This window comes from Giraffa tippelskirchi, chromosome 3 (genome assembly GCF_054371585.1).
Source record: "Giraffa tippelskirchi isolate mGirTip1 chromosome 3, T2T-mGirTip1v1.2.pri, whole genome shotgun sequence".
Taxonomy (NCBI): domain Eukaryota; kingdom Metazoa; phylum Chordata; class Mammalia; order Artiodactyla; family Giraffidae; genus Giraffa; species Giraffa tippelskirchi.
Window position 1 is genome coordinate 7,385,080 of NC_137277.1, and position 24,382 is coordinate 7,409,461.

At 56.5% G+C, this 24,382-nt stretch overlaps 1 protein-coding gene and 1 non-coding gene across 7 annotated transcripts in view; both read left to right on the top strand.

Moving 5' to 3' along the window:
• The window catches only part of ITGB4 (integrin subunit beta 4), a 33,598-nt gene continuing 9,216 nt past the window's right edge, over positions 1–24,382 (top strand). For 2 of the 6 annotated variants that reach the window (XM_081575328.1, XM_081575330.1), the window contains exons 1-27: positions 1–294; positions 3,849–3,937; positions 4,871–4,953; positions 5,160–5,261; positions 5,415–5,619; positions 6,631–6,727; positions 6,911–7,082; positions 8,124–8,387; positions 8,657–8,746; positions 9,020–9,142; positions 9,590–9,754; positions 9,917–9,993; positions 10,896–11,098; positions 12,679–12,782; positions 12,886–12,984; positions 13,122–13,251; positions 13,808–13,930; positions 14,025–14,131; positions 14,865–14,898; positions 15,086–15,277; positions 15,534–15,637; positions 15,935–15,993; positions 16,136–16,159; positions 17,265–17,413; positions 17,500–17,679; positions 18,481–18,629; positions 22,068–22,272. In XM_081575328.1, coding sequence (XP_081431454.1) covers positions 3,859–3,937; positions 4,871–4,953; positions 5,160–5,261; positions 5,415–5,619; positions 6,631–6,727; positions 6,911–7,082; positions 8,124–8,387; positions 8,657–8,746; positions 9,020–9,142; positions 9,590–9,754; positions 9,917–9,993; positions 10,896–11,098; positions 12,679–12,782; positions 12,886–12,984; positions 13,122–13,251; positions 13,808–13,930; positions 14,025–14,131; positions 14,865–14,898; positions 15,086–15,277; positions 15,534–15,637; positions 15,935–15,993; positions 16,136–16,159; positions 17,265–17,413; positions 17,500–17,679; positions 18,481–18,629; positions 22,068–22,272 — 3,319 coding nt within the window. In that variant the 5' untranslated portion in view covers positions 1–294; positions 3,849–3,858. Of the gene's footprint in view, positions 295–928; positions 1,791–3,353; positions 3,485–3,848; positions 3,938–4,870; positions 4,954–5,159; positions 5,262–5,414; positions 5,620–6,630; positions 6,728–6,910; positions 7,083–8,123; positions 8,388–8,656; positions 8,747–9,019; positions 9,143–9,589; positions 9,755–9,916; positions 9,994–10,895; positions 11,099–12,678; positions 12,783–12,885; positions 12,985–13,121; positions 13,252–13,807; positions 13,931–14,024; positions 14,132–14,864; positions 14,899–15,085; positions 15,278–15,533; positions 15,638–15,934; positions 15,994–16,135; positions 16,160–17,264; positions 17,414–17,499; positions 17,680–18,480; positions 18,630–22,067; positions 22,273–24,382 lie in introns of those variants that run through there. The other 4 variants (XM_081575331.1, XM_081575329.1, XM_081575327.1 and 1 more) reach the window with 4 other exon arrangements.
• TRNAA-AGC (transfer RNA alanine (anticodon AGC)) lies at positions 20,985–21,056 on the top strand. The gene has a single exon. It is a non-coding gene; the product is annotated as a tRNA-Ala (tRNA).

A 24,382-nucleotide genomic window follows, 5' to 3' on the forward strand; every position in this document is an offset into this window, starting at 1 on the left:
GTCGGGGCGCGGGGCCGGGCGCCGCGGGAGCCGCAGCCCTTTCCGGGGGGCGTGCCCAGAGGCGGCAGCGCCCGGCTCCTGCCCCGACAGGTGCGCGCCGCGCGCAGGAATGCGGCCGGCCTGACTCACCAGCGCCTCCTTCCTACCTGCCGCCCGCCCCATAAAGCGGTCCCCTCCCCGCCGCCGCCCGCCCTCCCTGCAGCCTGCCCTCCGCACCGTCCCGGCTCGTCCGCGCGCCGCATCTGGAGCCGCCGAGCGGAGCTCAGCGCCGGGAGGGCGCGAGTCCCCCCCAAGGTAGGTCCAGCCATCCCCCTCACCGCCCGCCCCTCCAGGGCCCCGAGCCGCCGAGGCTGGGCGCGCTCTCGGAGATCTCCGAGGGGAGAAGCGGGAAGGGAGTGCGCACCCCAGCCCCGAGCAGCTCCGCAGGGAGCTGATTGGTGGGCCGGCGGCTTTTGTTTCCCCAGCTCTTCCTTTCCGAAAAGCCGGCCGCCCAGGGCAGGTGACCAGCCTGCCCGGGTGTGTCCAGGGGACGGACCCCCGGGGCCAAGGGCAGAGCTGGAGAAGGCGCTTGGTTGTCAGACCTCTGGGTGAAGGAGGGCAGCACGGAGAGAGGTCTAGGTGTCGGGAGGGCGCTTGGGAGAAAGTGGTGGGCAGGGTCCGGGTGGTGGCAGGGGGGCCTCCTAGGCTGGGCCCTTTTGGGGTTCAAAAAGAAGCAGCCACCTGGAGACAGAGGCCCTCCGATTTGGTTGGGTGGTGCCACCGTCCATCTGGGGTCTGGGGACTCCCTGACTCTCCTCTCCTCTTGGCCGGGCTCATGCCTGCCTTGCTCCCAAAGTCAGCTGAGGACACCCTTCCTCCAGGAAGCCCTCCTGACCTCACAGCCCACCACTGTGACCTCCTCCAGGGCCAGTCCCCCGTCCCCACCCCCTCAGCCGCGGGTGGCCCTGTCCGGTTGTAGGGGGCCTCTAGATGGCTCCTCCTGGGCTCCTCCTCCCCAGTGGCCTTGCCACACCCTGAGCCCAAGGCTGGACGGGGTTGCGGCTGCCTCCGACCACAGCTGGAAGTGAAGCCTACGGGTCTCCTTCCTGGAGGGGCTGAGCGGGTAGAGGAAAGCAGGAGGGACAGCGGGGAAGGGATGTCTGTCTGTCTCCTTGGCCTTGAGTCTGCGTGTGATAGAGCAGCAGAGGGGCCAGAGGATAGGGAAGCAGGAGGGAAGAGAGCCATGGAGGGCCGGTGCGGACGTGCCAAGTGGGGGTCCCATGGGGTGGGTGTCAGGAGCACACCCAGCCCACGTTATGTGGGCCAGAGCGTGTGTCCAAGAGTGTGCATGTCCCTGAGCCTGCCAGTCGGGGTGTGCCGCTATGTGATAACAGTGGGTGGCAAGCACACACTTCCGGGACCCGGCTGCTGCATAAAAAGGCTCTGTGCCTGGTGGGACCCACAGTAGCCTGGAGAGTTCATGTCCCAATGGCTCTGCCCATCCCGCCACAGTCATGTCTTCCAGGAAGCCCACAGTCCTCTTATGTGAAATCTTATTTTTTCACCCACCAATGACTACTTTGAAAACTTTTTAGGGAGTCCCCTTGGTGGTCCAGGGCTTCCCAGGTGGCAAAGTGGTAAAGAATCCGCCTGCCAATGCAGGAGACACAGGTTTGATCCCTGGGTCAGGAAGATTCCACTGGAAGAGAAGATGGCAACCCACTCCAGTATTCTTGCCTGGAAAACTCCCATAGACAGTGGGGCCTGGCGGGCTCCAGTCTATGGGGTAGCAAAGAGTCAGACATGCCTGGGTACGCATGCAGTGGTGGTCCAGTGGATAGGAATCAATGCTTTCACTGTCGGGGCCTGGGTTCAATCCCTGGTCAGGGAACCAAGATCCCACAAGTCACGCAGTGTGGCCAAAAACAAAAAAGCTTTTTAGGCGGTTCCCTGGTGGTTAAGACTCCATGCTCCCAATGCAGGGGGCACAGGTTCATTTCCTGGTTGGGGAACTAAAATCTCCCCTGCTGCAAGATTCAGCCTTAAAAAAGAAAAAAAAAATTTTTTAAAACACAAGTTGAGTCAAACACAACACTCCTGTGTGCATCACTGCTATTTTAGTCTCTGAATATAATGTGAAGTTTAAATGGTGGTGGGGGGCGGTTGCTGCTGCTGTGCCAGTCTCATTTGGACAAAGGGGATCAGGCAGTCATCCCCCACTGGTTCCCGTGCAGATTAAATGGCGATCATGTACGTGACATACTGGGCGCTTGCCCATTGTGTGCCCAGCCTGTGGGCACAGGAGAGTGAGTAAGAGCCAGGCTGGGCAGTGCCTGTACCTGCATGTGTAATGGTGCCCCAGGGAGGCCCGGGGAAGCAGCCAGTATTGTGTAGCCTGTGGGTGTGGCGCCTGTGCCCCAAGGCTGCAGGAAAATCATTTCCCCCCAAGGAGCACCCTTCTCGGCTGGCTCCAGGTGCCCTTACCCCAGGCGCCTCTTAGAGGTGGGCTCCTCCCCAGCTGACCGCCTGCGGATGTGATGGAGCTCCTGGTGGCCACCTTGAAGAGACAGAGGCAGTGCCCTCCTGCAGTCCCCACGGGTCTCCCCAGAGCCTGGGGTGTGCCTGCCCCACAAGCCAAGGTCTGAGCAAGGACCCAAGGATGAGGGCCAGTAGGCATGGCATAGTCTCGGGCTCCTGGGTGACTGGCTCTGCAGAAAGAGGCTGGGGCGGTCACTCTTGCCCTCAGCTCTGCCAGGCCAGGCACCTCTGGCCAGCCCCTCTCTTCAGCAGGCTGTCCATCTTGAAACGTTCTCAGGGATGCCACTGCCTGCCCCAAAGGTCACGGATGACTCGAGATAGTTTAATAGTTGAACCAAAGGGGGCTTCCCTGGCTCAGTGGTAAAAGAATCCACCTGCCAATGCAGGAAACACGGATTCGATTCCTGATCCGGGAAGATCCCACACGCCGAGGAGGAGCTAAGCCCAAGTGCCACGCTATTGAGCCCGTGCCCTAGAGCCCGGGAGCCAGAACCAGAGAACCCACCACAGGGAGAACCCTGCACACCGCAACTAAGGAGAAGCCCATGCAGCAAGGAAGACCCAGCACAGCCAAAAATAATGAATAAAAAAATCATTAAAACAAAAAAAACAGTGAAGCAAAGGCAGATGGGGTATCCTGGGTAGCTGGCAGTGTGTGTGTGTATGAGTGGGCAGCAGGGGTTTGTAATCCCGCTCCAGGGTAACTTTCGAAAGGGTGATCTGCTCAGGGCCCCCACCTCTCGGGCAGGCAGAGGTGAGGGGACCCCCTCCTCTGATGGGCCAGGCAGCCGTTACAGAACTTATCTGAGTAGCAAATCACATCCTCCCTTCCCCAGGCCCCAAATATTGGGAAGGGCCCCCCTCCTCCTGGGCTGTATCCCATCACCGAAGGGCAAGTAAGCGGGCCAGGACCCTCTAGGGTGGCCTGTCCCTGCCAAGCCTGACCCAACCCAGTGGGGTCTGAAAGGTGAGGGTAGAAAAAGCCCTGGTCTGCCCTCCGGGGAGCCCAGCACAAGAGACCCGGCACTGGGACAAGCTCAGAGCCCAGAGTCCTCGGTGGTGAGAGGGCGGGGGCCTCCCTGGCAGGGCGTAGGCCTGCAGGGCATCTGGCCACTCTAGGGATGCCAAGGAAGGGGGCAGAGAAAAAGAGGGGTCCTGTCCTGGGCCCTGCCACTTGTAGGCCAGGTGGCCTCAGAACATCGTTAAAGTTCTCAGAGCCTCAGTTTGTACATCTGTGCAATGGGAATGGTAGAGCTCTGACGAAGACCCAGTGAGCTGACACGTGGACCAGGGTTGTCAGGCATTGTGTGTCAATTGTGGCTGTTTTACAGGAAGAAGAGGATGGCAGGGCCACATCCCAGCCCGTGGACCAGGCTGCTGCTGGCAGCCCTGCTGAGCATCAGCTTCCCTGGGGACATGGGTGAGTCAGACACGCCCCTGCAGCATCCTTCTTGGTGGGGCCTCAACTTTCAAGGCACTGCCCTTATTAAGGTAGCAGGGTGTGGGGAGGCTCTCACTCAGCCATAAAACACACAGCCACCACCCACTTCAAGGGCTGCGGAGCCATGATCCTGAGCCGCGTGGCCCAAACTCTTAGGGAAGCGGAAGGAGACTTGGTTTAAAGGAGGGAAAAGACATCCACTCAGAGAACACAGGTGCTTGCAGGGTGTCCTGAGGCTTGGACAGTGGAGTTGAAAGATTTTATGGGAATTTGAAAGAGAGGGAGATGATCGTCACCGGCTCTCTGAGCGTCTGCGGTCCTACTGAAGGAATAGCGCCTGTCAGTGGAGGCCATTGCTGGTAGCTCAAAGCAGTCCGTGGGGGAAACATTTATACTTTGGAAATCGGTAAATGCTGCAAGTCAGGGCTTCCCCGCCTTCACCGGAGACCTTGCTAAACATTGACAGCACACCTTTTCCTGAAAGTCCAGGAGCCCCGCCCTCTAGTACACATATTAGGTCCTCACTGTGATTTTCACTAAACAAAACCAAAGGGTATCCCAACCTTTGGGGAGACTGAAGTTTATTTATTAAAAACTCACCGTGTGCAGGGCATGGGCTTGGCACTGGGGACGCTGATGAATGACACACAATCCCGGAGGAGCAGGCGGGGGAGCTGGTTAGGGTGTCCCCGCCAGCAAATGGGCCAGCGCCTCCGTCTCAGCCCCCACCCTCCTTCCGTCCAGACTTGGGTGGAGAGTCCCAGTTTGAGACCTGGCTCTGCAGGTTGCTGACCACGTAGCCATTGGCCTCTGTTTCCCCCTCTGTATCTTGGGAGAGAATCCCTACCTCTTTCAAATGAGGATGCTTAAGGGAAGGGCATCTCAGTGGGTCTACCCTACCCTGCTCCCCAGCGAACCGCTGCAAGAAGGCCCAGGTGAAGAGCTGCACTGAGTGCATCCGCGTGGACAAGGACTGCGCCTACTGCACGGACGAGGTGTGTTGCTGCCCAGCCCAGGCCGCCTCCCCAACCTGCCAGCCCCACCCCTGGGCTCTGGCCAAGTCCACACTTGCCACACCCTCGGGACAGGCGGGTGTGGGAGAACAGGCAAGGGTTCAGGAAAACTGAGGGACGTAAATCTGGGGTTAGCACAGCAGTGGGGACGGGCACTGCCCTCCTGACCCCCGTCTCCGTCTGGCCAGGTGTTCAAGGAACGGCGCTGCAACACCCAGGCCGAGCTGCTGGCTGCCGGCTGCCGGCTGGAGAGCGTGGTGGTCATGGAGAGCAGCTTCGAGATCACGGAGGTGCCTGGGGTTGGGGGTCGGAGGAGGCCGGGCCGTCCAAACTCAAGGCCGGCTGCTTATGGGGCGTTATAGGGTCCCCTGGATGAGCTGAGCGGTCTCTCCGTTAGATCTGGAGAGACCCTCCAGCCAGATGCCCCCCTCCTTTGGGCACAGGAAAGGCAGATCGACACCACCCTGCGACGCAGCCAGGTGTCGCCCCAGGCGCTGCGGGTGCGGCTGCGGCCAGGCGAGGAGCGGCACTTTGAGCTGCAGGTGTTCGAGCCCCTGGAGAGCCCCATGGACCTGTACATCCTCATGGACTTCTCCAACTCCATGTCTGACGATCTGGACAACCTCAAGAAGATGGGGCAGGATCTGGGTATGGAGCGGGGCAGGGCATGGAGAGGGTGCCCCCCCACCCCCGCCAGCTGCTCAGGAGGCCAGGGCTCAGGCTAGCTACATCCAGTCCTCAAGGAAGGGCGGGACTTCTGAGCACCCCAAGAACTCCTTCTCCCCATTCTCAGAGGAGAGTCCTGGCCAGACCCCTCAATAACCACTCAGCAGTACAGAAGACGGCCCCACTGGGTGGGCCCCAGACCCCCTCTGGTCCTGGCCCCACTGGGTGGGCCCCAGACCCCCTCTGGTCCTGTTTGGTTTTTTTGGCTGCACTGTGTCACGGGCGTGTGGGATCTTAATACCCTGACCAGGGGTCAAACCCGTGCCCCTGCAGTGGAAGCCCAGAGTCCTAGCCATTGGACTGCCAGGGAACGCCCTCCTCTGGTCCTGACAAGGAGGGTCCCAGCTGCTACGAGGCTGAGGTTAAGTCCGAGCTCGACAGACAGCAGGTCCAGCTCCCCACCAACCCCCTCCAACTTGCTGCATGCGTGACTCTGGGTCCCCTGAGTCCCATTCCCTTCATCTGTAAATAATGACAGGGCTGTTGTGTGCACAAACTGATGCCAAACATGCAGAGTGTTGACATGAAGTTATTAAGTTATTCTTCCTCTTCCTCCTTCCCGAACCAGCCCCCAACACCTATGTGGATGTAGGGGTCTTGGGGCTCAGCTGCCTCTTCTTTTTTGTTTTTAAAAAGTTTATTTATTTTTAATTGAAGGATAATTGCTTTACAATATTGCATTGGTTTCCACCATACATCAACATGTATCAGCTATAGGTGCACATATGACCCCGTCCCTCTTGAAGCTCCCTCCCACCTTCCACCCCATCTCACCTGCCTAGGCTGTCAGAGCTGCCCGGGTTTCAGGTCCCTGAGTCACACAGCGAATCCCCCCTGGCTACTATTTTACACACGGTAGTGTATCTGCTTCCATGCTACTCTCTCTGTTCGTCCGACCCTCATGTGCCCCCTGTCTTTCCTACTGATGCCCAGCTCAGGTCCTGAGGCAGCTCACCAGCGACTATACAATAGGATTTGGCAAGTTCGTGGACAAAGTCAGCGTCCCTCAGACGGACATGAGGCCCGAGAAGTGAGTGACCGAGTGGACGGGGGTCCTGGCCAGGTGGCCCACCTCCTCTCCACCCAGGCACTTTGAAAATCTTGGGGCTGAAATGAGCCAAGGGGGTGGTCCCCAAGGAGAGTAGGTGCGGGGCATAGGGGTCTTCTTCCCTGACTCTCTCTCTCCCTGTTGCTCTCCTTCCCACTTTCCCAGGCTGAAGGAACCCTGGCCCAACAGCGACCCCCCCTTCTCCTTTAAGAATGTCATCAGCCTGACAGAAGACGTGGAGGAGTTCCGGAATAAGCTGAAGGGGGAGCGGATCTCAGGCAACCTGGATGCCCCCGAAGGAGGTTTCGACGCCATCCTGCAGACGGCCGTGTGCACCGTGAGTGCCGGGAGGGTCCTGCCGGCCTAGACCAGGGCTATGTTTCTCTACAAAGTCAAGAGCTGCCCATTGGCCTGCTCTGGTGCCGGGCTGGGGCCCCCATACCCTAAGACAAGCTCAGACCCTCTGGGGGACCCTCAATTCCAATCCACGTTTAGAGGTGTTGGGGCCTGAACAGTCTTATGCTGGTTTTGTATTGGTCAGTGAGGCGGACCTGAGCCTCAGCATTCTGGAATCTTTAGTGCCCCAAGGCCAAGCTCCGTGCTAATACCCATCTCCAGCTGTGCTGGAAGAGGGCACTTTTTATGTGCACATCAATTTTTTCATTTAAAAAATAATGTACCGATGTTATAGACAATTTGGAAAACAAAGAACAGAAATTGCTCATAATTCCACCACCATTACAGAGCCAGCTGCTTGATACCTTGCCAGCAAGTATTGTTTCCTTATGTAGTTGAAATCAATGCACGTTATAGTTCTGCCTTTTTTTTCCTCCCCTATTGCTTTCATAAACCTTTTCTCTTGTAAGACACGGTTTCTAAAATCACCCTATATATTTCTCAAACAAATGGCCACGTGCTGCTGGCCCTGTTTTAAGTCTTTTGTTGAACGTCGCGTGGTGTCCATTCTTCTATGCAGTTGAGAGATGCTCGCAGTGATTGAGACCTTGAGGGGACACCTGGCTGAAACTGGCTCCCATCTTGCGTGGTGCCTGCTGTGGGCACAGTCCCTGCGTCCATTTCCCGCTCCCCATGGCTGGTTCTGTGCCCCCTCCCCACCCCCATCATCCCCGTGGTGCCCGCTGTGGGCACAGTCCCTGCATCCATTTCCCGCTCCCCATGGCTTGTTCTGTGCCCCCTCCCCACCCCCATCATCCCCCTGGCGCTGTTTGTCATATGCGTCACTCATGGAGGCTGTGAATCCCAAGTCTTCGCTGAGCCCCGGGTTGGGACGCACCTTCGCCATGACGGGGCACGACGCTGTGATGTTGCCGTCAGCAGGCCACCTGCTCCATGGGCACCCCCTCCTTGCTCTCCCCAGAGGGACATCGGCTGGCGCCCCGACAGCACCCATTTGCTGGTGTTCTCCACCGAGTCAGCCTTCCACTACGAGGCCGACGGGGCCAACGTGCTGGCCGGCATCATGAGGCGTAACGATGAGGAGTGCCACCTGGACCCTACGGGCACCTACACTCAGTACAAGATGCAGGACTACCCGTCAGTGCCCACCCTGGTGCGCCTGCTTGGCCAACACAACATCATCCCCATCTTCGCCGTCACCAACTACTCCTATAGCTACTACAAGGTGCGGGGCTGGGCCTCCCTGGGCCGGGGGAGGGACCCATGGAACTGCTCAGACACCCCCCACCCTCTTTTCCTTTCTTCCGGAAACTTCGGATGGGCCCTGGTGGGAAGAGGCAGTCACGTGCCCATCCTCCGACCCTACTCCCAAGCAGGCAGGAGCTAAGAGCGTCCCCCACCTGCAAAGTGGGTGAGCCCCAAAGCTCCTGTCTGGATCTGAAGAGATGACGCTAGTCAGAGGCTGAGCCCCGGGTCCCACTTTCTCTCCCGCAGAAGCTGTCGTCGTATTTCCCTGTCTCTTCGCTTGGGGTGCTGCAGGAGGACTCATCCAACATCGTGGATCTGCTGCAGGAAGCCTTCAACGTGAGGGCCAGTGCGGGGTCTGAGGGCTGCGGGGGCGGGCGGGAGAAAAGGCTGAATGACAGAGGATTGGGAAACAGGATAGGAGGGCGGAAGGGTCTCCTGTGGTCCCTGAGGAGCCCCTCGGGCCTGGCTCCAAGCTCCTGCGGGCTCTGCCCCCATGACCCCCCAGCACCCAGGCCTCCATGCAGGTAGGACTGCAGCTCAGGCAGCCAGGCCACGGTGGGTGGGTCTGGGCCCCACCTCCCAGGTCATCAATAACCTGCTCCCTTTTAGCGCATCCGCTCCAACCTGGACATTCGGGCCCTGGACAGTCCCCGAGGCCTGCGGACAGAGGTCACCTCTAGGATGTTCCAGAAGACGGACACAGGGTCCTTTTTCATCCGGCGGGGGGAAGTGGTATGCCTCCGTGGGGGCCCTGAGACAGGGTAGGGCAGGGACAGTGCCCTGCAGGGTGGGGTCTACCCGGACAGAGATCCAGAGTGTGGCATCCCGAGTCAGACAGGTCTGGGTTTGAAGCCCCCTGGAGCAGCCCCTTGGCTGAGCTCTGCACCGCCCTTGGCTGGTGCTCAGCTGTAAAGCGGAGATCAGTCAGCACAGAACCCAAGCTGCTCAGCTGAATGAGCGGGCCGAAGGCAGCCCTGCTTACTGTCAGGCTCCTGTTATCCTGACTCTGCCTGGAGGAAGTGAGTTGGCAGCCCTGAGGAAGGACGGGTAGGGAGCTGGGTGGCAGAGGCCAGACACATTCCTGAAGCGTTAGGGCCGAGAACCTTCAGGTAGAACTTCCATCCCAGCTGGTTCTGCCAGGCCTGCCTCAGCTAAAGGTACATACCTGTATCCCTGCAGGGTACATACCAAGTGCAGCTGCGGGCCACCGAGGACTTGGACGGGGTTCATGTGTGCCAGCTGCTGGAGGCGGACCAGAAGGGCACCATCCATCTGAAGCCATCCTTCTCCAATGGCCTTAGGATGGACGTGGGCATCATCTGTGACGTGTGCTCCTGTGAGCTGGTATGACACGGCCCCGCCCGGGGGGCGCAGGCAGGGAGAGGCTGAATTGACCACCCGGGGACCTGAGTAACAAAGCAGAGCTCCCTTTTCGGGGTGCCCTGAGGGGTGACGGCCAGCATCTCCCGCCCCTCCCCCACCCACCCCACCACGATTTCATTCCAGCAAAAAGAGGAGCGGTCATCTCGCTGCAGCTTCCATGGGGACTTCATGTGCGGACACTGTGTATGCCATGAGGGCTGGTAAGTGTGGTGGGGGTGAAACTAGCACCCAGGATGCCAGCAGCTCCCAGAGAAGGGGCCCGCAAGTGCTTGATGCTAGGCACACCATGGAGGTGGGCTGAGGAGGGGGTGGCAGCTGGGCATAGAAAGGGCTGAGAAAGGGGCACATCCAGTTGGCAGGTGGATTAAATTCAAAGCACTTTGAAAAACATGGATGTGGGATTTCTCTGATGGGCCAGCGGTTACGACTTGGTGTTCTCATGGCTGGAGCTATGGGTTCATTCCCTGATCAGGAAACTTAAGATCTGCAAGCCATCCAGTGCAATACCCACCCCCCCGCCAAATTAAAAAAAAAAAAAAAAAACCTGGATAATTCCTGAAAAAATACCTGGGTATACAGGATTATCTCTGGAAAGTCATTTAAGAATCAGGACGGTGGCCATCAAGGTGTTGTGGGTTGGGCAGAGGGGGAGGCTGACTTTGCCCTCCATCCCTTTTGAACCTTTAGTATCTGAGCCATCCTGGAGAAGGAAATGGCTACCCACTCCAGTATTCTTGCCTGGAAAAATCCCATGGACAAAGGAGCCTGGCGGGCTACAGTCCATGGGGGTGAAAAGAATCGGACTCGACTGAACACACAGCACATCTGAGCCATGGGCCCCTATTCCCTGAGCAGAAGTGAGTCACGAATGAGTGATAATGAGAGTAAGGGCTTTTCAAGCTTCAAGACGTTGAACAGATTTGTCGTGACTTGAGGGGACAGAGGGAGGGTCTCAGGGAACTGAGGTTTGAGTTCTGTTCAACCACTGCTGTCTGCTTAACTTAGACCCACTTAGAGCCTCAGTTTCCTCATCTGTAAAATGGGATGGTGAAAGCCCAGCCTTCTTGCTGGGCAGTGGGGAAGTGACTGGCTCCTCCCACAGGAGTGGCAAGACCTGTAACTGCTCCACGGGCTCCCAGAGCGACCTGCAGCCCTGCCGGCGGGAGGGCGAGGACAAGCCGTGCTCCGGGCGGGGCGAGTGCCAGTGTGGTCACTGTGTGTGCTACGGCGAAGGCCGCTACGAGGGTCAGTTCTGCGAATATGACAACTTCCAGTGCCCCCGCACCTCCGGGTTCCTCTGCAATGGTGAGCTGCTGACCCGAGTGGGGTAGCACAGGGCCTTGAGGGTGGCCTGGGTGCCCAGCCCACACCCTGCCCCGCTGGCTCTCCCATCAGAGCCCAAGTTGGGAGAGCTACACCAGGAGTCAGAATCCCCATGTGCAGGCCTAGCTCTCCTCCAGATTCCCTGAGCGCCTCCCCCAAGTCCAGCCCCAACCTGGACCTCTCTCCTCCTCTAAAAACTTGATGCCCAAGGCCCCTGCCAGCATGATATTATCCTTATATTTAAGACTCTGGTCCCCTGAGGTCCTCCGGTCCATGCCAACCTCTTCTCCACTCTCCCATCGCACTAGGGTGGGTACCACCCAGCTCAGTCTCAGGGATTGGTGCTGTAAGGCATGGTGATCTTCCCTCTCTTGGAAGATGCTACATCTCTGGCAGGCAGGGCCTGGGGTAATGCATCCCACAGGGCCCAACACAGTGTGGGTCCAGGCCTGGGGCAATAGGCTGGCCAGAGCTTCTGGAACTGGGCAGGGGTCACAGAACCCACAGGGGCCACATGGAAGGACTGACCGGGTAAGTGGAGAAGACTGAATGAAAATCCACTCACCAAATACTTATTAAATCTAAACTGTATACTTGCCACTGGGGGTCTATTCTTTCCTTCCTTTTTGCTTTTATCTGCCTTCTCTTCTCTTTACCTGCCCACCCCACAGTATACTAAGAGAAATGAAGGGAGAACCCAGCATGTCTGGAGAAAGACAGGTATTTAGCATAGGCGGAGCCATGAGATAGGAAGGGAGGGAGATGCTGCTGGAAAGGAGGCAGGGCTGGAGTGTGAAGGGTTTGGATTCCAGTCCAGGATGTATCCAGTTTTAGTCTAGTCACACTTTTTCTTAAAGGGCCAGACATTAAATGTTTTCAGTTTTGTAAGCCAAATCGTTTTCTGTCACTGCTGCTCAGCTCTGGCGTTGTAGCAGAAAGCAGCTATGGGCAATATGGAAGCAAATGAGTGTCGCTGTTCTAACACTTTTGCAAAAGCAGGTGGTGAGCTGGATTTGGCCTGCAGGCTGCAGTTAGTCAACCCCTATTGTAGCAAGGATATTGGACTTTATCCTCTGGGCAAAGGCAGTCATTGGAGGTTTTAATTTCATTTTCTAACTCTTTATATGTTAACTTTGTATCCAGCCACCTTGCTCAACTAACTTATGAAACCTAATAACTTATCTGTAGATTCTTCTTGCTATTTGGGGACATTTCTGATATTGGCAAATAATGACAGTTTTTTGTGTCTTACTTTCCAATACGTATGTTTTATTTCTTTTTCTTAACCTTATGACATTGGCCAGGACTCATCAGAGGTTCTTAAACAGGGGAGACATGTGACTGGGTTTGTGTTTTGGGGTGATCACTCCATCTGCAGAGTGGAAGGTAGAGGGCAGAATAGAGCGGGGGAAATGGAGAGAAGGGAACTCCAGGAAAGACAGGAAGAGGTGGCTCTGCCCGTGGCTGGAGACGTCCCAGCTCTCAAGTCAGCTCCGCCGGGTGGGCAGCCTGGACTGCAGGTGCAAATGTGCCTCTCCTCTCTCGCCTTCCCTTCTTTGCAGACCGGGGACGCTGCTCCATGGGTCAGTGCGTGTGTGAGCCTGGCTGGACAGGCCTGAGCTGTGACTGTCCTCTCAGCAATGCCACCTGCATCGACAGTAACGGGGTAGGCCTGGGCATGAGGCAGGCCGTGGGGGACGGTGGGCGGGGCCCACCTCTCTGACAGGGATGGGGGCGCAGCTGACTCACGGGGCCTCCTCTCGCCTCAGGGTCTCTGTAACGGGCGTGGCTACTGCGAGTGTGGCCGCTGCCACTGCAACCAACAGTCGCTCTACACGGACACCGTCTGCGAGATCAACTACTCAGCGGTGAGGCCAGACTCGCTGGGTGTGGGCATGGGGACCTGACGCCATGGGAGCTGCCTGAGGGGGTGAGGTTGTGGGAGCGGGCCTGGCAGGGGCCACCCAGCACAGTGCTCGTCTGCCCCTCCTCCTCGCCCACCCAGATCCGCCTGGGCCTCTGTGAGGACCTGCGCTCCTGCGTGCAGTGCCAGGCGTGGGGCACCGGTGAAAAGAAGGGGCGTACGTGTGAGGAGTGCAGCTTCAAGGTCAAGATGGTGGATGAGCTTAAGAAAGGTACAGGGCAGGCAAGAGAACTAGGCAAGGGGAGACCTCTGAGAGGTGGGGGTGTCTCTCATCCGGGGCGGGGCTGTAGAGCTGGGTAGGGAGCTCATAGTCCAAAGTGAGGACAGGCAGTCCACAAAGAGGGGTTCCAGACAGGGCACACAGACCCAGGGAGGGGATGCACAGTCTGGCCAGGGCACCCAGTCCTAGGGAGGGGGCCATGAACATAGCAAAGGCGCATAAACGGGCCCTGGAGGCACACAGCCTCCTTTCCTCTGGGTCAGAAAAATGTTCTAGAAGCCCAGCTCCTGAGTGATGCCCAGGACAAGCACAGATTTGCAGGCTTCGACGGTCCTGGGCAGGGCAGCCCCACTTCACCCCCTCCGTGTGCACAGTCTGCCGGGAACTCACATTCTTCCCCAGGGAGAGGCCTCTCCCCATCCATCCCGACCCCGTGATGGGCAGGGAGGGCCCCAGAGCAAGGCCGTGGTGAGGAGTGGACCCCTCGCCAGGCCCTGAGGCGCTCCGGGCTGGGGTCGGGTGCCCTGCTAACCGTCTGTGCCTGCAGCGGAGGAGGTGGTGGAGCACTGCTCCTTCCGGGATGAGGATGACGACTGTACCTACAGTTACACCGTGGAGGGTGACGGCGCCCCCGGGCCCAACAGCACTGTCCTGGTGCAGAGGAGGAAGGGTGAGCTGGCGGGCCGGCATGGATGGGCCTGGGTGGCCTGTCAGACCCGGGTCGGGCGGATGGCACTGGCTCCCTCCTCCTCCTTCCTTCCTAGAATGCCCCCCGGGTACCTTCTGGTGGCTCATCCCCCTGCTCATCTTCCTCCTCCTGCTCCCGGTCCTGCTGCTGCTGCTCTGCTGGAAATACTGTGCCTGCTGCAAGGTGGGGGCTCCCCCGGTCCCCACCCCACTGGGATCCCTGTAGGGGGCAGAGGCCAAGTGAACCCACATGTTCCACCCAGCTCTGGTGCCCTCCCCACCCCAGCCCCTCGTCTCTGCCAACCACCAGTGGCTGGATTCCTGGGAGTCCCTGGCCCGGGGGTCAGCTGCATGCAAAGGGTCACGAGAGCCAACAGGAAGGAAGGGCTCTGCCCACCAGGAGCTGGCCGTCTCACTGGGAAGAAAGACCAGAGACAGGGGAGCGCGGAGCCTGGCCCGGCATGGGATGCTGAAAGGGGAAGAGGCGCCCCTACGGCAGCCCCCAGTGTCGTATTCATGTGTGTTACAGGGAAAAGAGTTCTGTGATCAAATACATTTGAGAAAGCGGTTTCTCCTCTGCAGGGCTTCTCGGAGCCTTTGATCTAGTTGCATGCATAATGAAACTACGTGGGGAAGGAATCCAGTGCTTCCCAAAGGGGTTTGATCACAGAACCTTTTACTTTCCAGAGCAGATAGCGGAACCAGAGTCCCGTGGCATGCATTCTGGGAACCCTCTGCGCCCGTGTCCCTCTGTGCCCACACCCAGGCCCCTGTAACTGCCTGGATATCCCAGTGTCCGGGGCAGGCGCTGCTGACCCCTCTGGACCACTGGCATGGGCGGGAGGCAGTGGCTGGAGGGACTTACCTGGGCCGGTACGGCAGTCTCAGCTCTCATCCCCACCCTCCTTGCCTCCTAGGCCTGCCTGGCCCTTCTCCCTTGCTGTAACCGAGGTACGGGCCTGGCATCAGCAGGGGCAGTGGGTCTCTGACGGCTCCTTCCTTCAGTGGGGGTGGAGGGGAAGCAGGGCACCAAGTCTGGGACAGAGGTGGGGGATGTGGGGGTCCCACCTGTGGGGTATGGTGAGGGAGGGTCTAGGAAGCAGCCCCTCAGCCCCGTACTGAGGCCCAGGTCCCACAGGTCACATGGTGGGCTTCAAGGAAGACCACTACATGCTGCGAGAGAACCTGATGGCCTCGGACCACCTGGACACGCCCTTGCTGCGCAGCGGGAACCTCAAGGGGCGTGACACGGTCCGATGGAAGATCACCAACAATGTGCAGCGGCCGGGCTTTGCCTCGCACGCCGCGGGCATCAACCCCTCAGAGCTGGGTGAGGGCTGGGGCTGGGCACTGCAGCTCTTGGTGCTGCCCTTGGGGCCCAGGGCACATTCGCCACTGTTCGCCGGTCCGGGATCCAGTGTTCCTCTTTTCTCTGGGTATTGGGTGCAGGCACAGGCCTGGCCACCTCCTACCCTTCCTGAGGGGTGCACGCCCCCAAAACCCCCCAATCTGAGCACGGCTTCTGGAGGGGACTTCTGTGGCACCCACCGTAGAGGGACTGACGACCCCCTTCCCGCCTGCCCTAGTGCCTTACGGACTGTCCCTGCGCCTCGCCCGCCTCTGCACCGAGAACCTGCTGAAGCCTGGCACGCGAGAATGTGACCAGCTGCGCCAGGAGGTGGAGGAGAACGTAAGGGCCAAAGGAACCGGTCCCAGGCACCAGGCACCTCTGGGCTGGGTGTGAGCCGGGTGGCGGGACGGCAGAGGGAAGCCGCTGTGGAGCCTCGATGTGGCCGGGTGGGAAAGAAGGGCTTCCTCGGACACGTGCCCGACTGGGGGTCACCCTGGGATCTGCCCCTGTGAATGCTTCCAGAGGGTAGAGCCACTGTGCATGCCTGTGACCATGCCCCCAGCCACCCTCAGGAAGTCCTCTGGGGGCGGGGGCTCTCCCAGGGCCCCAGCCTCACAGCCCTCCCTTGCCCGGCAGCTGAACGAGGTGTACCGACAAATCACAGGCGCGCACAACCTCCAGCAGACCAAGTTCCGGTGGGTCCTGGGCGCCCGGGGTGGGGCTGGGTTGGGGGCGGGGTGCTGCCCCCATAGCTGATGCCAGGGGATTTCTCCCAAGCAGATAATCCCTGCCCCCTAGGGACCATCTGGCTCACGGTCTTCACTTTGTCCCCCACAGGCAGCAGCCCAACGCTGGGAAAAAGTGAGTTGAAGACACACAGGTGGGGCAGTACCAGCCCCAAGTCCCACCTCCCCCATCCCCACTTCCATCTCCATCGTCTCCGCCCCGCAGGAGAGGAGGGCTGTCCGTGTCTGTCCTGGGGTAGGACCTTCACTGAACACATACCTGCATGAAGCCCTCACCAAGACCCAGCCCCTGTATAAGAACAAGAAACCCACAGGGAAACCAGCCAACCCAGTCCCTGGCCTCATATGGGCAATACCCCCCACCCAGTACCAGGGACGGCTGATGCCCAGACCCAGCCCTCCTCTGAGGCCAAAGGCCTTGATCCTGGAGGCACCGCTGGTTGCCAACCAGATGGTCCAGCGGGTGACACACTTCTCTCCCAGTTCCCACCCCAAGTCCCAGAGCCCGCAGGGAAGAGTGGGGTGGGTTCAATGCAAAGAAGACAAAACACAGCTCTCACCGGGCACTTTGAGTGCTGACAGCAGGCCAGGCCTTGTTCTAAGGACTCATGTGTGTGGTTATCTTATTCAAGTAGGTATCACTGCTATTCCCATTATACAGTTGAGGAAACTGAGGATCAGGAAAGACGAGAGTTCAATCCCTGGGTCTGAAAGATTTCCTGGAGTAGGAATGGCAACCCACTTCAGTATTCTTGTATGGAAAATTCCATGGACAGAGTAACCTGGGAGGCTACAGTCCATGGGGTCACAAAGAGTCGGACACGACTGAGCACAACACAGTAGCAGCAGTTAAGACTCAGGCTTTCACTGCCATGGACCAGGTTCAATTTCCATGTGGCTTAGTAAAAAAAAGAGCCAGGATTTGAACCCAGGCAGTCTGGCCTGTCCCCTTAGCATCTTTGCTGTCCTGGTGTGCATCACCAGCCCTTCTGGGAGAGGTGGGCAGGGAGAGGAGCTTCATCTCACAGATAAGGACCCTGAGGCTGCAGGGGGCGGCGGTGGGGCTAGCCCAGGCCCCTGCATCTGTCTGGCTCTGAAGAAACCGCTTTTTGCTGCCTGGAATCTTGTGCCCGATGCAGAGAGGACAGGCAGGAGGGACGGACAGGGACGCGTGGCTGCCTCCCGGCCGGCCTGACACCCCTCACCCGCCCTGCCCCCAGGCAGGACCACACCATTGTGGACACCGTGCTGATGGCTCCCCGCTCGGCCAAGCAGGCCCTGCTGAAGCTGACCGAGAAGCACGTGGAGCAGGGGGCCTTCCATGAGCTCAAGGTGGCCCCAGGCTATTACACGCTCACTGCAGACCAGGGTAGGTGGGCAGGCTCCCTGTGCTCCTCCTTCTCACCTCCCATGCCTGTGCGGCCCCCTGACCCCCGTCTGACGGCTCCCCACCAGACGCCCGGGGCATGGTGGAGTTCCAGGAGGGCGTGGAGCTGGTGGACGTGCGGGTGCCTCTGTTTATCCGGCCCGAGGATGACGACGAGAAGCAGCTGCTGGTGGAGGCCATCGACGTGCCTGTGGGGACTGCCACCCTCGGCCGCCGCCTGGTCAACATCACCATCATCAAGGAGCAAGGTCGGTCATCGTGGGGGGACTCTGGGACCTTTGTCTCTCCTCACATCCAAGTGGAAGTGAGACCTGGCCATGTGGCCTAGGCAAGCAACTTAACCTCTGAGCCTTGGTTTCTCCATCTGCAGAATGGGTATCAGGCTCTTGTGAGGGGTGTGGGGCTGTACCTCTCTGCACAGTGCTTGCTCGTAAGTGCTCAGTGTGGGGCTTCTCTTATAATCACCAGAGGGTACTGAGTTCTCCTGGAGCTGTCCTACGACCCTCTCCTTGTCCTGTGGCCATTGAACTTGAGACTGAATGGGTCCCCAGGATGCCAGGACATCAGAGCAAGAAGGGACCTGGGGCTTCTTCTACCCAGGCCTATCTAGAGGGTGGGCAAGGTGTCACACCACCGTCACCCACCTTGCCTTCCCTGCTAGTTTCTTGGGGAACCTGGACTTGTTGATAACCGTCCTTCCGGTGTCCGGAGGGTCTGTTCTGGTCGCTGACCCCACCTCCCCACTTGCCGTAGGACTTAGGCCTGCTCTGCCCCGGCCCTCGGTCTCAGCCCTCATCTCTGCTCTTGCCGCTGCCTGGCCTCCCTTCTCTGCCTTGACCCTTCCAGGATGTCAGCTGGACAATGTTCCAGCCTTGTCAACTTTTCTTGGAAGACTTTTCCAGCCCCTCTGTCCACTCTCCCCAGAGAGCAGAGGGGTGAGGGGTGACAAGCAGACTCCTGAAGTCTAGGCCAGGCTGGGCCAGAGGGAGGGCAGGGGCTGAAAGAGGGACTGTGGTCAAGACCCCTGACAGGCACTTGGCTCCTTGCAGCCAGCGGGATCGTGTCCTTTGAGCAGCCTGAGTACTTGGTCGGCAGTGGGGAGCATGTGGCCCGCATCCCCGTGGTCCGGCGCATCCTGGACAGTGGCAAGTCGCAGGTCTCCTACCGCACACAGGACAACACCGCCAAGGGCAACCGGGTGAGTCCTCGCCACGGGGTCAGGCACATCCCGGCTCCCGGTGGGAGCCGGACACAGCGGCATCCTGGGTCTCTGGATGCTGATGGTGCCACGGGCTGGCCTCCCAACGACATGTCCCCCCTGCCACCCTGCAGCAGGGGCATCAGTTCAGTTCAGTCGCTCAGTTGTGTCCGACTCCTTGCGACCCCATGGGCTGCAGCTTGCCAGGCCTCCCTGTCCATCACCAACTCCCGGAGTTTACTCAGACTCATGTCTGTTGAGTCAATGATGCCATCCAACCATCTCATCCTCTGTCGTCCCCTTCTCTTCCTGCCTTCAATCTTTCCCAGCATCAGGGTCTTTTCACATGAGTCAGTTCTTCGCATCAGGTGGCCAAAGTATTGGAGTTTCAGCTTCAACATCAGTCCTTCCAATGAATACTCAGGACTGGTTTCCTTTAGGATGGACTGGTTGGATCTCCTTGCTGTCCAAGGAACTCTCAACACCAAGAGTCTTTCCCAACCCCACAGTTCAAAAGCATCTATTCTTCGGCACTCAGCTTTCTTTATAGTCCAACTCTCACATCCATACATGACTACTGCAAAAACCATAGCCTTGACTAGACAGACTTTTGTTGGCAAAGTCATGTCTCTGCTTTTTAATGTGCTGTCTGGGTTGGTCATAACTTTTCTTCCAAGGAGCAAGTGTCTTTTAATTTCATGGCTGCAGTCACCATCTGCAGTGATTTTGGAGCCCCCCAAAATAAAGTCTGTCACTGTTTCCCCATCTATTTGCCATGAAGTGATGGGACCAGGTGGGACCTGATGCCATGATCTTAGTTTTTTGGCATCTTCTTCACCAAAAGGGCTAGTGATGCCCTGAATAAGGCCTCATCATGTCCAGACCATCTGTGTCCTCCCTGCAACATTCCAGGATCCACCTGGACACTCTTCAAAGAAATAAACTGCCCTGTCTGCCATGGTCCAGAGACTCTGGCCTCCTTGACGGGGGATCACAGGCCTCATGTCCCCAGGCTGTCCTTGCCAGGCAGGCCCTCTGTGGGCCAGGCCACAGGACCAACCCTTTAGGGCAGAGAGGGCCTCGTGGTGGGCTGGTGTCAACTTTATCACTAGGCTCCAGTCTCAGACAACCACCGTGTCCGGGTGGTGGACGTGCTTAGTTTGGCTTATGTGTCTGTTTGTTTTTCTAAATTAATTACCAGCGTTTTGTGTATTTTGATTTTTTTGGCCATGCTGCGTGGCTTGTGGGATCTTAGTCCCCCAACCAGAGATCGAACCTGGACCCAGGGACCTGGCAATGAAATTGCAGAGTCCTAACCACTGGACTGCCAGGGAATTCCCTCTTACCATTACCAACATTTTTTTAAATTAATTTTTTTATTGGCACATAGTTGATTTACCATATTGTGTTAGTTTCTGCTGTACAGCTAAGTGAATCAGTTAAACAGAGACATATATCCACTCTTTTTAGATTCTGTTCCCATATAGGTCATTACAGAGTACTGAGTAGAGTTCCCTGTCCTATACCATAGATTCTTATTAGTTATCTATTTTATACCTATTACCAACATTTTAAAACTAAAAATATTCGTATCAAAACTTCACTGGACTTCCCTGGTGGACCAGTGGTTAAGATACTGTACTTTCATTGCAAGGGGCGTGGGTTCGATCCTGGTTTGGGGAAGTTCCATATGCCACAGAGTGTGGCCCGAAATTAAAAATGAAACCAAAAAAGCTTCACTGAAAAAGTAATAAAGGTTAGTCTCACTGGCCTGCAGGCCCACTTGGCAATCATGGGAGCAAGTGTGCGCACACACCCTGTTCTTTATTTCTTTTTATAGGTAGGAATAGTTCTCATTACTGCTCTAATGCTCCCAGTAAAAATTCCAAGAAGGAATTTGTACAACCATAACTTTTCACTGAAAGTGAAAAAGCATTAGTCGTTCAGTCGTGTTCAACTCTTTGCGACCCCATGAACTGTAGACAGCCAGGCTCTTCTGTCCAAGTGATTCTCCAGGCAAGAATACCGGAGTGGGTAGCCTTTCTTTCCTTTCTCCAGGGGATCTTCCCAACCCAGGGATCAAACCTGAGTCTCCTGCATTGCAGGCAGATTCTTTACCGTCTGAGCCACTAGGAAAGCCCTTGGAAAAGATCCTTTGGTAGTGAACTATGTTTTTTAACATTTTAAAATATTTCTCAACTTTTTATTTTGAAAAACTTCAAACCTACAGCAGAATGGAAAGACTAATAAAAGTTAGCACCCATTTACTCTTGACATTGATTTACCCATTGTTGACAGTTGCTTTCTCTCTTTCTATATAGATGTATACATGTATGTATACGTAGATAGATGCCTGGGGGTATAGCTCAGTGGTAGAGCGCATGCTTAGCATGCATGAGGCCCTGGGTTCAATCCCCAGTACCTCCATCCTTACATTTTTGGGCTTCCTTGGTGGCTCGGACTACTAGCAAAGAATCTGAATGTTAGTTTGCAGCGCCACCTAGTGGACTCATGTGAAAAGGCTCTGCCTTACACACACTGCTGCTGCTAAGTCGCTTCAGTCGTGTCCGACTCTGTGCGACCCCATAGATGGCAGCCCACCAGGCTCCGCCATCCCTGGGGTTCTCCAGGCAAGAACACTGGAGTGGGTTGCCATTTCCTTCTCCAGTGCATGAATGGGAAAAGTGAAAGTAAAGTCGCTCAGTCGTGTCTGACTCTTAGCGACCCCATGGATTATAGCCTACCAGGCTCCTCCGTCCATGGGATTTTCCAGGCAAGACTACTGGAGTGGGGTGCCACTGCCTTCTCCCCTTACACACACAGGGCAATCTATCTGCCCCATACAGGTACACCTTAATCCCAGGATGTTCAGGAAAAACCTCTAGGGCATTGAAAAATAAAAACTGGAGATAATAGAAGCATGCCACCCAGGAGGCAGGGCCTGGGGGCTGGTGGGATCCAGGCTTCAGACCCCCAGGGTGTGGAACAGTTCCTCCCTCCTAGGTGAGGCCTGCAAATCTCAGCTCCCCTGGCTGAGTGCCTGCCTGTGTGGGACCCTCCTGTATCTGCATCCTTGTCTCTCTCATCCTCTTTATCTGCATCCCTGTCTCTCTGTGCCTTGGTTCAAATCCCAGCTCCACCACAACTACCTGTGTGAACTTGGGCAGCTTTCTTTATCTCTGTGTGCCTCAGTTACCTGATCTGTAAAATGGGAACAGTAATATCTCTACCTCACTCTGCCCTGAGGATGAAATGAGCTAATATCTGTAAAGTGCTTGATGCCCAAGAGGTGCTGTATAAACAGGAGCCATTCCGTGTCCACGTGGGACAGTCTGTACATGAGGGTCTTTGCCTTGTCTGTGGGGTGGGGATCTGTGGGTGTGTGGCCATGGCTCATCTCCCAGGCCTGCTCCAACTCTGACCCCTTCCCATTCCTAGGACTATATCCCCGCGGAGGGTGAGCTGCTGTTCCAACCTGGGGAGACCTGGAAGGAGCTGCAGGTGAAGCTCCTGGAGCTGCAGGAGATGGACTCCCTCCTGAGGGGCCCTCAGACCCGCCGCTTCTACATCCAACTCAGCAACCCCAAGTTTGGGGCCCGCTTGGGCCAGCCCCAGTCTGCCACTGTCACCATTGGGGACCGAGGTAGCCAGAGCCTGGGGTCAGGCTAAGCAGGTGGGGAGGGAGGGTTGGGGGCTTCCTGACAGTCTCAGGCGGGAAAAATACAGAATGCTCAGTTCGATTTGAATCTCAGATAAACAACAACTCAACTTGTAGCATAAGTATATCCCATGTGCTATTTGGGATATACTTATTCCTTAAAAGTATCTTTGTGTGAAATTCCAGTTTAATTAGGCATCTTGTTTTTATCTGGCAACCCTGCTCTCAATCAGAGAGACCAGGGTCATGTGGCCACTGGCCTGCCGCTGGCTGGGAATCCCACCATTAGGCCTTAGCCCTTTGACTTCAGCCTTAGTTCAAGCTAAAATGCAAGTGTTTCAGAAGGGGTGAAACACTTCTTATGGGCCCTTAGCTTCCAGTATAGAGGGGCCTGTGAGCCTACCCTGAAGGGGAGGTTTGCCAAGAGGACCAGGGCGGAGGAGGAGTCTTGGGGTAGGGGAGAGAGGAACAGCGTTGGGAGGAGAAAACGTTCTCCGTGGGGCACTCCTTGGCTGCCCAAGGGACAAAGAAGGCAAGCCCTCCCTCTAGAGACTCTCCTGGATCCCCCTGGAATAGGGGGAAGTTCAGTTCAGCCGCTCAGTCGTGTCCGACTCTTTGTGACCCCATGGACTTGCAGCACGCCAGGCCTCCCTGTCCATCACCAACTCTCGGAGTTTACTCAAACTCATGTCCATTGAGTCGGTGATGCCTTCCAACCATCTCATCCTCTGTCGTCCCCTTCTCCTCCCGCCTTCAATCTTTCCAAGCATCAGGGTCTTTTTCCAATGAGTCAGTTCTTCGCATCAGGTGGCCAAAGTATTGGAGTTTCAGCTTCAACATCAGTCCTTCCAATGAAAACCCAGGGCCGTAGAAAGCATCATTATGAACAAAGCTAGTGGAGGTGATGGAATTCCAGTTGAGCTATTTCAAATCCTCAAAGGTGATGCTGTGAAAGTGCTGCACTCGATATGCCAGCAAATTTGGAAAACTCAGCAGTGGCCACAGGACCGGAAAAGGTCAGTTTTCGTTCCAATCCCAAAGAAAGGCAATGCCAAAGAATGCTCAAACTACCGCACAATTGCACTCATCTCACATGCTAGTAAAGTAATGCTCAAAATTCTCCAAGCCAGGCTTCAGCAATACGTGAACCGTGAACTTCCAGATGTTCAAGCTGGTTTTAGAAAAGGCAGAGGAACCAGAGATCAAATTGCCAATATCCGCTGGATCATCAAAAAAGCAAGAGAGTTCCATAAAAACATCTATTTCTGCTTTATTGACTATGCCAAAGCCTTTGACTGTGTGGATCACAATAAACTGTGGACAATTCTGAAAGAGATGGGAATACCAGACCATCTGACCTGTCTCTTGAGAAACCTGTATGCAGGTCAGGAAGCAGCAGTTAGAACTGGACATGGAACAACAGACTGGTTCCAAATAGGAAAAGGAGTCCATCAAGGCTGTATATTGTCACCCTGCTTATTTAACTTCTATGTAGAGTACATCATGAGAAATGCTGGGCTGGAAGAAACACAAGCTGGAATCAAGATTGCCGGGAGAAATATCCATAACCTCAGATATGCAGATGACACCACCCTTATGGCAGAGAGTGAAGAAGAACTAAAGAGCCTCTTGATGAAGGTGAAGGAGGAGAGTGAAAAAGTTGGCTTAAGGTTCAACGTTCAGAAAACTAAGATCATGGCATCTGGTCCCATCACTCCATGGGAAATAGATGGGGAAACAGTGGAAACAGTGTCAGACTTTATTTTTTGGGGCTCCAGAATCACTGCTGATGGTGACTGCAGCCATGAAATTAAAAGACGCTTACTCCTTGGAAGGAAGCTTATGGCCAACCTAGATAGCATATTTAAAAGCAGAGACATTACTTTGCCAACACAAGTCCGTCTAGTCAAGGCTATGGTTTTTCCAGTGGTCATGTATGGATGTGAGAGTTGGACGGTGAAGAAAGCTGAGCGCCACAGAATTGATGCTTTTGAACTGTGGTGTTGGAGAAGACTCTTGAGAGTCCCTTGGACTGCAAGGAGATCCAATAAATCCATCCTGAAAGAGATCAATCCTGGGTGTTCATTAGAAGGTC